The 13,914-nt window shown below is 39.4% G+C and overlaps 1 protein-coding gene across 4 annotated transcripts in view; it reads right to left on the bottom strand.

Moving 5' to 3' along the window:
• The window catches only part of SEC24A (SEC24 homolog A, COPII coat complex component), a 66,163-nt gene that overhangs the window by 32,983 nt on the left and 19,266 nt on the right, over positions 1 to 13,914 (bottom strand). For 2 of the 4 annotated variants that reach the window (XM_047778656.1, XM_047778653.1), the window contains exons 3-10: positions 13,601 to 13,771; positions 11,529 to 11,606; positions 10,228 to 10,388; positions 9,687 to 9,859; positions 8,032 to 8,134; positions 5,764 to 5,890; positions 3,202 to 3,311; positions 1,938 to 2,050 (exon numbers count right to left, since the gene is read on the bottom strand). In XM_047778656.1, the coding sequence (XP_047634612.1) occupies positions 1,938 to 2,050; positions 3,202 to 3,311; positions 5,764 to 5,890; positions 8,032 to 8,134; positions 9,687 to 9,859; positions 10,228 to 10,388; positions 11,529 to 11,606; positions 13,601 to 13,771 (1,036 nt within the window). The remainder of the gene's footprint in view (positions 1 to 1,937; positions 2,051 to 3,201; positions 3,312 to 5,763; positions 5,891 to 8,031; positions 8,135 to 9,686; positions 9,860 to 10,227; positions 10,389 to 11,528; positions 11,607 to 13,600; positions 13,772 to 13,914) is intronic. The other 2 variants (XM_047778654.1, XM_047778655.1) reach the window with 2 other exon arrangements.

The following is a 13,914-nucleotide window of genomic DNA, read 5'->3' as shown; positions in this document are numbered from 1 at the left end:
CCTGGCACTCCTGGCACTGCTCAGTGGGTTAGGGATCCAGCATTGCTGTGAGCTGTGGTGTAGGTCGAAGATGAGGCTTCGATCCCGCGTAGCTGTGGCTATGGCTCCGGCCAGCAGCTGCAGCTCCAATTCGACCCCTACCCTAGGAACTTCCAAATGCTTCAAGTGTGGCCCTAAAAAGCAAAACAAAAACAAAAACAAAAACAAAAACAAAAACCAAAGAAACAAAAAAACCTATAGGAGATTGTTTTTACATTTAGATTTCCATAACTGGTTATATTAATATATTTAAATACTGAGGCGATCCCTTCACTGTCTCATAGAACAGAGTAAGAGTCACCTGTTTCAAGTTCTGTTCATTAGCCTGCTAAGGCAAGAGCTGAAGATAAACTGACAATGTCCACCTTTTCTTTTTTTTTGGTTGCTTTGTGGAAGTTCTTTTTGGTCTTAACTATGCCAATTTAATTAAAGTCCTCTGTATCTAAAATACTGTGATTTACTTACTGAAAGGCATCTTAGTGTGATTTATGTATAGCATCAAATAAAGAATATTTAGCACTTCTCACGTTTTATAGATGACCTTTAAGATCAGATCCTTTTAAAATACACTGTGACAACTTATGTTATCAAACTTTGTGGAATTCTTTACAAAGGCTTTTATAATTCAGGACTGTCTCTTAAAAGGGATTCAAAAACACAACTGTGGAACTGCTGTCTATGTGTGACTGATAACCATGCTTTTACCAACTCATTATAAAGATTAAAGTAGAACAGCTACACTGTCAGCACAAATTTTGTAAATTATTTGATCATAAGGCTTAAGAATTAAAAACAAAATCACAGATCAAAATAAAGTACGATTATTTTAAGAGGCTTAAGAAATCTGAATGTAATGTGTAGACACTGTGTAGATTCTTCTTCCAACAAATCTATACTAAAAACACACTCTTTTTTTTTGGTCTTTTTAGAGGCACACCCACAACACATGGAAGTTCTCACGCTAGGGGGTCAAATTGGAGCTACAGTTGCCGGTTTACACCACAGCCACAGCAACGCCAGAGCTAAGCTGCATCTATGACCTATACCACAGCTCTCAGCAACACCAGATTCTTAACCCACTAAGCAAGGCCACGGATCAAACCTGCAACCTCATGGATACCAGTCGGGTTTGTTACCACTGAGACACAATGGGAACTCCCTAAAAACAATTTTTTTTTTCTTTTTGCCTTTTCTAAGGCCGCTCCTGCAGCATATGGAGGTTCCCAGGCTAGGGGTCTAATCGGAGCTGTAGCTGCCAGCCTACACCAGAGCCACAGAAACGCGGGATCTGAGCCGCATCTGCAACCTATACCACAGCTCACGGCAACACCGGATCCTTAACCCACTGAGCAAGAACCCGCAACCTCATGGTTCCTAGTTGAATTCGTTAACCACTGAGCCACAACGGGAACTCCCTAAAAACACATTCTTGAGACAGTGAGGAACAAAAACAGCTGAACTGGGTATTAGATCACAGTATGGAATTATTCCTAATTTTGTTTGATGTGATACTCATTTTAGGCCTAAAAACAATTCCAAGTATTTTTAGGTAAAATGACGTGCTAATGGAGATTTACACTAAAATACCCTAGTGGAAAAAGTGGGAAGTAGAGGCAAGATCAGATGAACCAAGAATAGCTGAATGCTAAAAATACTGAAGTTGAGGGATGGGTACCTGGAATTTCCTTACACTCTTTCTGTTTACTATGTTTGAAATTTTTCCATAACAAAAAGTTAAAATAATATTTCTCGGAGACAGTGAGGTATCAAGTTAACCAGTGATTTAAGTGATCTTTTAGAACTTAATTGCATGGCTTTTTTTAAAGTCTATTTTGAAACTGCTTGTTCATTTTACAAAAACTGTAAGCTTCTAATTTAACCTGTATTAAGATACTTACAAATCCAGATTGTCTAACAAACTCTGGCAAACTGAATTCAAGTATCCAGTTTCAACTGCGTTGTGAGACACGTCAAATACAAAGAGGTACACTGGAGGCTGAGGTGGCCGTAACTGTAGGAAGAAAATGATCACATTAAACACAGTTAATGGGATTAAATTTAAACTTACTATCTGTCACGTCTACACACAGCAAAACAGGTACTGCTGGAGTTCCCATTGTGGCACATCGGAAACGAATCCGACTAGGAACCATGAGGTTGGGGGTTCGATCCCTGCCCTTGCTCAGTGGGTTAAGGATCCGGCGTTGTGGTGAGCTGTGGTGTAGGTCGCAGACTCAGCTCAGATCCCGCATTGCTGTGGCTACAGCCCTGATTAGACCCCTAGCCTGGGAACCTCCATATGCCATGGGAGCGGCCCTAGAAAAGGCAAAAAGAACCCCCCAAAAAAGAAAAGAAAAATTAAAAAAGAAAAAAACTGGAAGTGACCTGAAAATAAATAGGATCCAAATATTTTTTTGGCCACACACAACACGTGGAAGTTAGCAGGCCAGGGGTCAGATCTGCACCACAGCAATGGCCTGAGTCACAGTGGTGACAATGCCAGATCCTTAACCACTAGGCTACCAGGGAATTCCTTTGCAATACTGTATTGCAAATTTCAAAATAGATGCACAAAAAACATTAAGTGGAACTTCACATACATCTTTAACTTTTTTTCTTTTTCTGTCTTTTTAGGGCTGCACCCACAGCGTATGGAGGTTTCCAGGCTAGAGGTCCAACAGGAGCTACAGCCATTGGCCTGAACCACAGCCGCTGGCCTACGCCACAGCCACAGCAACACTGGATCTGAGCCGAGTCTGTGACTTACACCACAGCTCACAGCAACGCCAGAACCTTAACCCACTGAGCAAGGCCAGGGATCAAACCCGACTCCTCATGGATGCTACTCCGGTTCATTAACTGCTGAGCCACAACAGGAACTCCTACACTTTTACTTTTTGGACACACCTGCAGTCTATGGAAGTTTCTAGGCCAGGGGTTGAATCTGAGCCACAGCTGTGGCAACTCAGGATTCTTAGTCCCCTGTGCCACAGTAGGAACTCCCCACTTTAACTTTCCAAACTTACCCTTTCATACTTTTATAATGAACAAGGATAACTTTTATGCATTTAAAAATACAAAATTTTGTTAAAGGAGACTATATTGTTTTATTTAAAACCCTGTATTAAGAAATACTTATGTTATTAAAAAATGAAAGTTTACCATGTATTCTGAAGGAGCCATAAACTCAATAGTAGCATTCTGAACTTCAGGTCTTCTGTGAGGTTCTCCATAGACTCTGGTCAAAGGGTTGTACATGAATTCTTCAGGAACTATGCAAGTGAACAACAAATAATGAGAAAACTGAAAGGATTAAGTTTAATACAGCTTGCATTTAGCTATTTTCTTAATTTAGGGATTTATAAATAATTCAATATTGACTAAATATTAGGAGCTAAATACACTTTGTTTCTGAGTTCCATTCAATTCATCTCCATACTGAATGGCACTATGTTTTGCTCTTACAACTACAATCACTATGATTTTCCTTTCCCTATCTTCTAATATCCTCTTTCTCTTAATTCTTAGAAAACAGTTTTCCTGAAACAGTTTGAAAGGATGATAAAAACTCTTTAAATCCAATTATTTTCCCAAATGCAAGACTAAATTTTGTCTTAAATTTCACAAGAGTACAAGGATATTAACATTTGATGTATGAAAGGTATACAGACTCTGGTTGCCCCTAGAAAGCTACTGCAGAAACACTTCAAAGGTTAAAGCCTAAGGGCGTGGTGAGATTCAATAACTAATAAGACCTCTACTGAACATCAGTTGCTTAATGCTCATAAAACACTGGTGCGCATAGAATATTTCTAACTTAGTTACCACTGCAGCTGTCTTCCTGGTTAGTGACCATTTAAAAATTCACATTCCTATATATGCTAAAGGTTATGCTATAGTTCATGAAATGGTCTGGGGTACATATGAAAGTGACTTAAATGTTTATTATAATTTAACTTCACACGTTGAAGCACATACATGTAAGATTTTAAAGTATACTAAACACTATACGTATACATGTATTTCTGAATTATTTATTTATTTTGTCTTTTTTCCATTTCTTGGGCCGCTACTGTGGCATATGGAGGTTCCCAGGCTAGGGGTCAAATCGGAGCTGGAGCTGCCAGCCTAGGGCAGAGCCACAGCAACGTGGGATCCGAGCCGCATCTGCAACCTACACTATAGCTCACGGCAATGCCGGATCCTTAACCCACTAAGCAAGGGCAGGGATCGAACCCGCAACCTCATGGTTCCTAGTCGGATTTGTTAACCACTGTGCCACGACGGGAACTCCTGTATTTCTGAATTATAGAGTAAAAAAGTAAGTTCTTTTTCTATCCTCACTTTCCTCTACTGTTTTTTTTGTTTGCATTTTAGGGCTACACCCGCAGCATATGGAGGATCCCAGGCTAGGGGTCTAATCAGAGCTACAGCTGCTGGCCTACGCCGCAGCCACAGCAATGCCAGATCCGAGCCATGTCTGCGACCTACACCACAGCTCATGGCAGTGCCAGATCCTTAACCCACCGAGCGAGGCCAGGGATCGAACCCACAACCTCGTAGTTCCTAGTCAGATTCGTTTCCAGTGTGCCACTACAGGAACTCCTCTACTCTTTAAAAAAAAAAAAAAACTCAAACAATAAAATTGATCTTTAAAAAAATCTCTCCCATTCCTCTATTTCCCAATACTTAATAAAATTTCCTTCTAAACAGACCTAATTTTCAGTGTAGATATCAGCATACCCTTTTTTCTTTTCTAATTCCAACAGAATGTTGCTGGTTGGAAGATATTCCTCAAATATAAACTGTGAAACAGTCCTGAAGGAGATCTCTTCCTCCTCAATTACTGAAAAAAAAACTACATTCAGCTAACCTTCTAGCATTGCCCACCTCCCTTCATACAGCACTGAATAAAAAGCTAAAGCTGAAACTATTCTGTGGACTTATTTTCTTTCACCCTAGAGAAAAGGCACAGGACAACTTCTAAATAAAAATAATGCTTAGGTGTTTCCGTCATGGTGCAGTGGAAACGAATCCGACTGGGAACCATGAGGTTGCAGGTTTGATCACTGGCCTCGCTCAGTGGGAACCTCCATATGCCGCGGCAGGGGTGGGGGGCCCTAAGCAGCAGAAAAAAAAAAAAATCCCCCCCCAAAGCTTAAATTACAGGCCTAATTAATACCATGAATATGTCATTTATTATATGCCCAATATAATAAATGAAAAAGGGAATATCAAAGAATATTATATTATCACATTTTTTGTGTAAAAAGAATATAATTATTTATATATTAAGTATAAATACCTAGAAAAACGTTAAAAGGAGTTATCTTTGAGTGGAAGGATTTTTTTTAGGGCTGCACCCGAGGCATACGGAAGTTCCTGGGCGAGGGGTTGAATCTGTGCTGCAGCTAGCTGCTGGCCTACACCACAACCACAGCAATGTCGGATCCGAGCCACACCTGTGACCTACGCTGCAGCTTGCAACGGTGGACCCTTAACCACTGAGTCAGGCTAAGGAGAGAACCTGTATCCTCATGGGTACTAGTTGGGTTCTTAACACACTGAATCACAATGGGAATGCCTTTGAGGGAAAGGAATATATGTAAACAGGACAAGGTTTTTTTCCCACTAAATTTCTCATTTATGTTATCTGATTTCCCTACAATGCACACAGAAATGTTTAAATGTTATAAAAAAAAAACAAAAACAAAAACAACATACCATCATTGACTCGGTAACATAAGTTACATTTCCATCTCCTTTGATCAAGAAAGCTGACAAAAGGGTTGATGTATGTCCTGCATGAACGGCATCTCACAATTGTACTAGAGGTAACCACAGGCAATTGCTGAAAACACAGAACTAATTTATTAAAGGCAGTCATCACCATGTCTAGAGACCAAGCAATTAATGCATACCTTTCAAATAACTGTTGGGATAATCTAATTTTAGGGAAAAAAAAAAAACTAGGGTAAAAATGTGTGCAAACTACTACACAAAAAATTATTAGTTGAAATATATTGATTTTTTTTTTTTGGCTGACTGTCGCCACATGGAGTTCCCAGGCCAGGGATCAGAAGTGAACTATAGCTGCAACCTATTCTGCAGCTGTGGCAATGCTGGATCCTTAACCCACGGTGTCAAGCTGGGGACTGATGCTGCTTCCCAGCACTCCAGAGATGCCGCCAATCCCATCGTGCCACAGGGTGCATTGATTTTGAAACCTTAGAGACTTTCCCAGGACCATTTTCACTACATTTTGCCTTTTAAAAAGTATTTATTTTCTCACTAAAAATTTACACTGCAAAACCAACAAAGTAAATTTACAAGGTCTCTCTGAGAAGAATGGCAAAAATATTCTAAAAAAATGACCTATTAAATTACTAGGAAGTTTCCTTTTCTTTTCTTTTTTTTTTGTTTTTGTTTTTGTTTTGGTTTTTTTGCCTTTTCTAGGGCCGCTCCTGCGGCATATGGAGGTTCCCAGGCTAGGGATCTAATCAGAGCTGTAGCCGCTGGCCTATGCCACAGCCACAGCAACGCGGGATCCAAGCCGCATCTGCAACCTATACCACAGCTCACGGCAATGCCGGATCCTTAACCCACTGAGTGAGACTGGGGATCAAACCCGCAACCTCATGGTTCCTAGTCAGATTTGTTAACCACTGAGCCACGACGGGAACTCCTAGGAAGTTTTTTCATGTTACATTAATAGGCCACTAAGTTCTCATAAAAAAAAAAAAAAAGAAAAAAAGCTGTCTCAAAGTAAGCTATGGTTAACTATATTTAAATATTCAATTGGACTTCACAATTATGCTCCTATTAATTTTTATTTTGGCTGTGCCCATGACATGCAGAAGTTCCAGGTCCAGGAATTGAACCCAAATGGCAGTAGTGATCCAAGCCATAGCAGTGACAACACAGGACCCTTGACCTGCTGAGCCACCAGAGAACTCCTACCTCCTATTTAAAGTTTACCCTATATGTTAAAAGATTTAAAGTCTTAAAACAAAAAAATCATTTAAATTATAAAATTCATTCAAAAAAAATCATTACAGACAATACAATCCTATCACCAAAACAAGGTTTGTTATGGGACAGTAACTTCTCTTCCTCTTTTTTTTTTTTTAAGGGCCACATCCACGACATATGGAAGTTCCCAGGCTAGGAGTTGAATCAGAGCTGCTGCTGCTGGCCTACACCACAGCCATGCAGATCTGAACTTCGTCTGCCTCCTACACCACAGCTCACGGCAACACCAGATCCTTAACTCACTGAGTGAGGCCAGGGATTGAACTGACATCCTCATGGATGCTAGACAGATTCATTACTGCTGAGCCACAATGGGAACGCATATGTACACATTCTAACACATGAGGTCACATGTCAAGGTCCCAGAGCCTTAGTGGCTGCAACTGTGGCATATAGAATTTCCCAGGCTAGGGGTCAAACTGGAGCTGCAGCTGCCAGCCTACACCACAACCAAAGCAACTCCAGATCCGAGCCTCGTCTGTGATCTACACCACAGCTCGCAGCAATGCCAGATCCTTTAACCCACTGAGTGAGGCCAGAGGTCGAACATGCATCCTCATGGATACTTGTCAGATTCTTAACCCTCTGAGCCGCAATAGGAACTCCCTGCAAACAGCTTCTTACAGCAACAAATTTTACCCCAAGAGTGGCAAAATTGGGAAAATGGGTAAAATATTTTAATGGGTAAACAATTTACAACTTTTAAAAATAGTATGGTTCATTAATTTATTTTCTTTAGTACATCTGTTCAGTACCTCCCAAATTTTTCAATAATAGGTTTATTTTAATCTCACTGTGAAAGTGTTTAGTAATGACATTTTTGTTTGAAATACAAATAAAGGAACCTGTCAATGGTCAAATTCCTAAATATAAATCAAACAAATTCTTGCCTATTGTAAAAAACTCCTCTCTACCAAGATCATCTTCCAGAAGACATTTACTTTTATTAGTAAAACATACCACTAGGTCTTTGAAAGGATGAAGCAGCAGTCCCAAAGGAAGTTTGGCTTTATTCAGTAAGGCCTGAGTCTGAGGAATGCCAGTTAGTGTGCATCGAAATAACCTGTATCAAAGTAAAAAATCATGTATCAGTTGTTACTGGGCTTATTTTTGGACAAAAACAAAAAGACCTAAAAGGTACACATTTAAAAAACGGATCAGATTACAAAGGAAATATTTCAACAGACCCTCACAAATTTTATCCTTTTTAAATATTTAAATCCTATTCAGAAAAAATGGATAGACAGACACAATCCCATTTTATACAACTAAAATAAAGTCCCTTCTCAGCTTGCGCATAAAATAGTCTAGATTATCAAAGGATTTATTTCTCTTTATATAAATCTAGACTGTATAAGAATTACAAGGTGGGAGTTCCCGTCGTGGCGCAGTGGTTAACGAATCCGACTAGGAACCATGAGGTTGTGGGTTCGGTCCCTGCCCTTGCTCAGTGGGTTAACGATCCGGCGTTGCCGTGAGCTGTGGTGTAGGTTGCAGACACAGCTCGGATTTGGCATTGCTGTGGCTCTGGCGTAGGCCGGTGGCTACAGCTCCGATTCGACCCCTAGCCTGGGAACCTCCATATGCCGCGGGAGCAGCCCAAGAAATAGCAACAACAGACAAAAGACAAAAAGACAAAAAAAAAAAAAAAGAATTACAAGGTGATGATCCAAATTTGCAAATGCAAAGTTAGTTTACTACTGAAAAGCTCACTTTGCTAAAAGTTCTAAAAAGATTATTTAAAAATAACAAAATTCAGGAGTTCCCATTGTGGCGTAGCAGAAACGAATCTGTTGCCGTGAGCTGTGGCGTAGGTCACAGACGTGGCTCAGACCCTGAGATGCTGTGGCTGTGGTGTAGGCCGGCAGCTACAGCTCCAACTGGATCCCTAGCCTGGGAATCTCCATATGCCGCAGGTGCGGCCCTAAAAAGACAAAAAAAAAAAAAATTTCAATTCATCAAAAAGTCTTCACATACACTTCAATGCATGATCAATTTTAGGAGAGAAAATAGTCGTATTATGTTTCTTATGAAAAACAATTTTAAATGAGAGCAAATAAAGGATTATACAGAATCAAATCCCTATACTCTGAAGATCTATCAATTGTTAGAACCGATAAGAGTAGCTATCACCTCAGGGGATAAAACTATATTTTCTGACTTAGAATATTTCAAATATGAAGTAACAACTAACAAAGTGCTGTTTTCTGCATGCAGAACTACTTTCATAAATTAATACATTTGTATAGCTTGTTCATAAAACATGAAGCTCAAAAAAAAAATATGGGAGTTCCTGTCATGGCGCAGTGATTAGCGAATCCGACTGGGAACCATGAGGTTGCGGGTTGGATCCCTGGCCTTGCTCGTGGGTCGACGATCCAGCACTGCCGTGAGCTGTGGTGTAAGTTGCAGACGCAGTTTGGATCCCGAGTTGTTGCGGCTCTGGTGTAGGCCAGTGGCTACAGCTCCCATTAAACCCCTAGCCTGGGAATCTCCATATGCTGCGGGGGGGGGGGGGGGGGGGCCTAAAAAAGACCAAAAAAAAAAAAAATCTGGAAAACTTTTAGAACAAGTAAAATGCCATATTTAATAAGAAGCACTGTTTGAAGTCTTACTCTGGGTTACAGTTGAGTTTCTGGATATCTTCATGCAAATTTGGAACCGGAGGCTGCAAAGGTGTTGATGGAAGCATGTTTCTTTCTTGAAGAAGATTGACAACTCTTAGCCCCTCTGGATGAAGACTTAATCCACTCATGCTTGCAGTTAAATGATTAGCACCTAAGGGAGTCTAAAGATACATAATTTCCTGTAAACCAACTATAATGGAAAAAATAAAAATTGTAAAAAATAAAAAATTAATTAATTAAAAGATATAGAATTTCAAAGTAAGTAGCCTTTACAATGTCTTCAGTTGAAAAGGGAAGTGTATAAGGATTTGGTTACTTAATTTCTCTCTAAATAACAAAACTGTAATCTAGATTTCCTGATCAATTTTTTGAGTCTGGAGATATGTAATAAGACAACGGCCTTATGAAATATTCATTAACATTCTAACTGGTTTAAAATGTTCATTATACCTTCCTAAAACTTTTCATGTCAATACAATGTAAACCAAAAGATGGAATATAGGTTAAAAAATAAAAACAAAAAGCTTACCTGAGTAAAAGCCTGTGGGCCACTTGGGTAACTGAAGGAGGAGGGTGGCATTCCTGCCATACTAGGTGGCGTGGTGTGCTGATAACCAGGTGGTAAGGAGGGATATGAATATCCAACACTTCGGCTCACTGTGGGATTCTTATTAGTAGGCTGTGGGGTTGCTAGAAACAAGGTTAACTTTTAAGTTCTATTTTACACTCCAGAGTGCTTTAAATCAACACACAAATCCATTAAATTGCAGAAATTATAACTCCAAAATCCTTTGGGTAATTTAATACTTTGATTTATCAATTTTGCAAAATAAGACAAACACCGATAACAAAGTAGTAGCAATAATTTTAGAATCTAGCTAATGTGGACTACAGTTGTAGACACACAAAAATAAGTTTAGTTCACTTAATTTACTTTCATATCATGTACTAAACTTCGTATTCAGACTAAATTTATTTTTTTTCTTTTTTACGGCCACACCTACAGCATAGGGTCAAATCGGCGTAGGGTCAAATCCCAGGCTAGGGATCAAATTGGAGCTGCAGCTGTAGGCCTACACCACAGCCACAATAATGCCAAATCTGAGTCACATCTTCAAACTACTTGGCAGCTTGCAGCAACAGTGAGTGAGGCCAAATACAGAACCTGAATCCTCAAGGATACTAGTCAGTTTCTTAACTCACTGGGCTACAATGTGAACTCCCAGACAAAAATTTTAATTCAAAACAACTTTAATTAAAACAGACTAAATGTTCAACTAGTTCAATTTATTTAAGTAGATCTAATTGATAAAAATACTCTACAGTCATAACATAATAATAAAGTCCATGATCCCAATTCTTTTTTTTTTTTTAATTTTTTTTTTTGTGTGTCTTTTTTTGCTATTTCTTTGGGCCGCTCCCGCGGCATATGGAGGTTCCCAAGCTAGGGGTCTAATCGAAGCTGTAGCCGCCGGCTTACACCAGAGCCACAGCAACGCGGGATCCAAGCCGCGTCTGCAACCTACACCACAGCTCACGGCAACGCCGGATGGTTAACCCACTGAGCAAGGACAGGGATCGAACCCACAACCTCATGGTTCCTAGTCGGATTCGTTAACCACTGCGCCACGATGGGAACTCCCATGATCCCAATTCTAAAGGCGGGGAAAAAAAAAAACAAAAAACAACCTAGCAAAAAAAATCTAAATGTATGGAGATAAAAAATGTTAAAGAGTAGTTATCAGCACTTGACATAATTATGAAATTTCCTTTGTTTCCCACAAGGAATACGTATTGAAAAAAAAAAAAAGAACTTTCATAGCATCTCACCCAAAAAGCCACCGCCTTCAATTTCATCGTAACTATTGTGAACCACCATAGATCCATTATTGGTATTTGATGTAATACCTAAGGAGGAATTTCATTAATAATACTTAAATTAGAACAATTATTATAATTTCTGCAAGATTTGAGCTAATGTCTAAAATTTAAGATAACTTTCCACATGACAAATAGTTCAAACCACAACTAGGGAAAAAGGGCAAATGTTGAAATAAAATTTTTTTCCCTCTTTTTTTTTTAGGGCTGCACCTGCAGCATAGGCAAGTTCCCAGGCCGAGGGTCAAATCAGAGCTGTAGCTGCCAGCCTACACCACAGCCACAGCAATGCTGGATCTGAGCCGTGTCTATGACCTACACCACAGCTCACAGAAAAGGTGGATCCTTAACCCACTGAGCAAGGCCAGGGATCGAACCCAAGTCCTCATGGATGCTAGTCAGGTTTATTACCACTGAGCCACAAACGGAATCCCTAAAATAAAATTTTAAAAAAATTATTTATTAAAGTAAAATAAAATTTTCAAACAGGAGTTTCCTCTGTGGCACAGTGGGATCCAGTGTTGCCACAACTGTGGCATAGGTCACAGCTTTGGCTTGGATTCATTTCCTGGCCTGGGAACTACCATGTGCCATGCGTACTGTCAAAAAAAAAAAAAAAAAAGTAAATAAGTAATTTTAAAAAATCAAACAATGTGTAAGTTTTTAAATACACAATATATATAAAAATGTCAAATAACTTTATAAACCTCTAAAAATGGTATTTTGTGAAATTTATCAAATTACATACTATCTGAAAGATTTTAGCAATTGTTGAGAGCAGCATTAAAATCTAAGAAATAGTACATACTAAAAAAAAAAAATTCAACAAAATCAATGCTACTTAAAGATGAAATAAAATGAGGATAAAAATTGTTTTTTCAAAATATGGAATAAACAGAACAGAATTAATTTTAAGGTGATATGTATTAATTAGAACTGGAGTTCCCATCATGGCTAAGCAGTTAACAAACCTGACTAGTATCCATGAGGATGCGGGTTTGATTCTGGCTCGCTCAGTGGGTTAAGGATCTGGCGTTTCAGTGAGCTATGGTACAGGTCGCAGACATGGCTCAGACACCAAATTGCTGTGCTATGGCAGAGGCTGACAGATGCAGCTCTGATTGGACCCCTAGCCTGGAAATCGCCATATGCCACAGGTACGGCCCTAAAAAAGCAAAAAAAAAAAAAAAGAGCAACTGCTTTAGTCTAGAGAATAACCACTAAGATTAATAATAAATATTTTATTTCTAAGTACCTCTACTATTTTTTGTTTGTTTGTTTTTTTGTCTTTTTGCCTTTTCTAGGGCTGCTTCCTGCAGCACATGGAGGTTCCCAGGCTAGGGGTCTAATCGGAGCTGTAGCCACCGGCCTAGGCCAGAGTCACAGCAACTCGGGATCCGAGCCGCGTCTGCAACCTACACCACAGCTCACGGCAACACCGGATCCTTAACCCACTGAGCAAGGCCAGGGATCGAAACTGCAACCTCATGGTTCCTAGTTGGATTCGTTGCGGCTGTACCACGATGAGAACTCCTAAAGTTATATTTTAAAGTGACATCTGAAGACAATGCTTTAAAACAATAAAATATCAAAATACTTCTACTTTGGACTTTTTATTTAGACTTATAAATATGTTAGTAGTTATAAGAGCAGTAATCAAAATACTGCTTCCACAGAAAAATGTTAATATATTAAAAGGATAGCTCTAACACCATGCCCAGAAAAGCAGAAGCTCTCTTGCTTTCCTCTCCCAGGCATCTAACTTTAGAGCCATGAGTTTTAAAATCTGCACAACAACAAGGACAGTTAACAGCAGTGATCCCCAAAGCTAGTCCACAGCCCAGCACAGAACAGGGGAATGCTGAGAAAGTTTTTAAAACTCTACATTCCTGAGGGGCATCCCTAAACCAAAACAACTAGATTTTCTAGAAGAACATGATTTGAATGCATGGAATTCAGATAATATTCATCCTCCTACCCTGAGTCAAAACTTTAGGACCTGAATTGGTTTTTGCCATGCTTACCTTCTTGCTTGCTAGCTGAATTAAATGAGGGCTGAGACACAGCTCTCAGTGTTGATTTCTGAGGAGGAAGGGCCCTAACTGGAGGTGGTCCTCCAGTTGGAGGGGGTCCAAGAGGAGCTCCTGGTTGAAAAGTAGTAGGTAGAGGTGGACTCACTAAGGGTGGTGTAGACCCTATGGAAACAGTGGTTTTTCACATGTCATTTAAGAACTTAAGAAAAAGGCCAAAATACTTTTACCAACATTAAGTAACTTCTGAGTTTATATTTTAAATATAAACCAACAAAGTACCAGAAATAAGTTACTTCCCAGATTAA

The sequence above is a fragment of the Phacochoerus africanus genome, chromosome 4 (genome assembly GCF_016906955.1).
Source record: "Phacochoerus africanus isolate WHEZ1 chromosome 4, ROS_Pafr_v1, whole genome shotgun sequence".
NCBI classification, from domain to species: domain Eukaryota; kingdom Metazoa; phylum Chordata; class Mammalia; order Artiodactyla; family Suidae; genus Phacochoerus; species Phacochoerus africanus.
The sequence above is the reverse complement of the archived record's forward strand: the minus strand, read 5'-3'. Positions and strand labels throughout refer to the sequence as shown.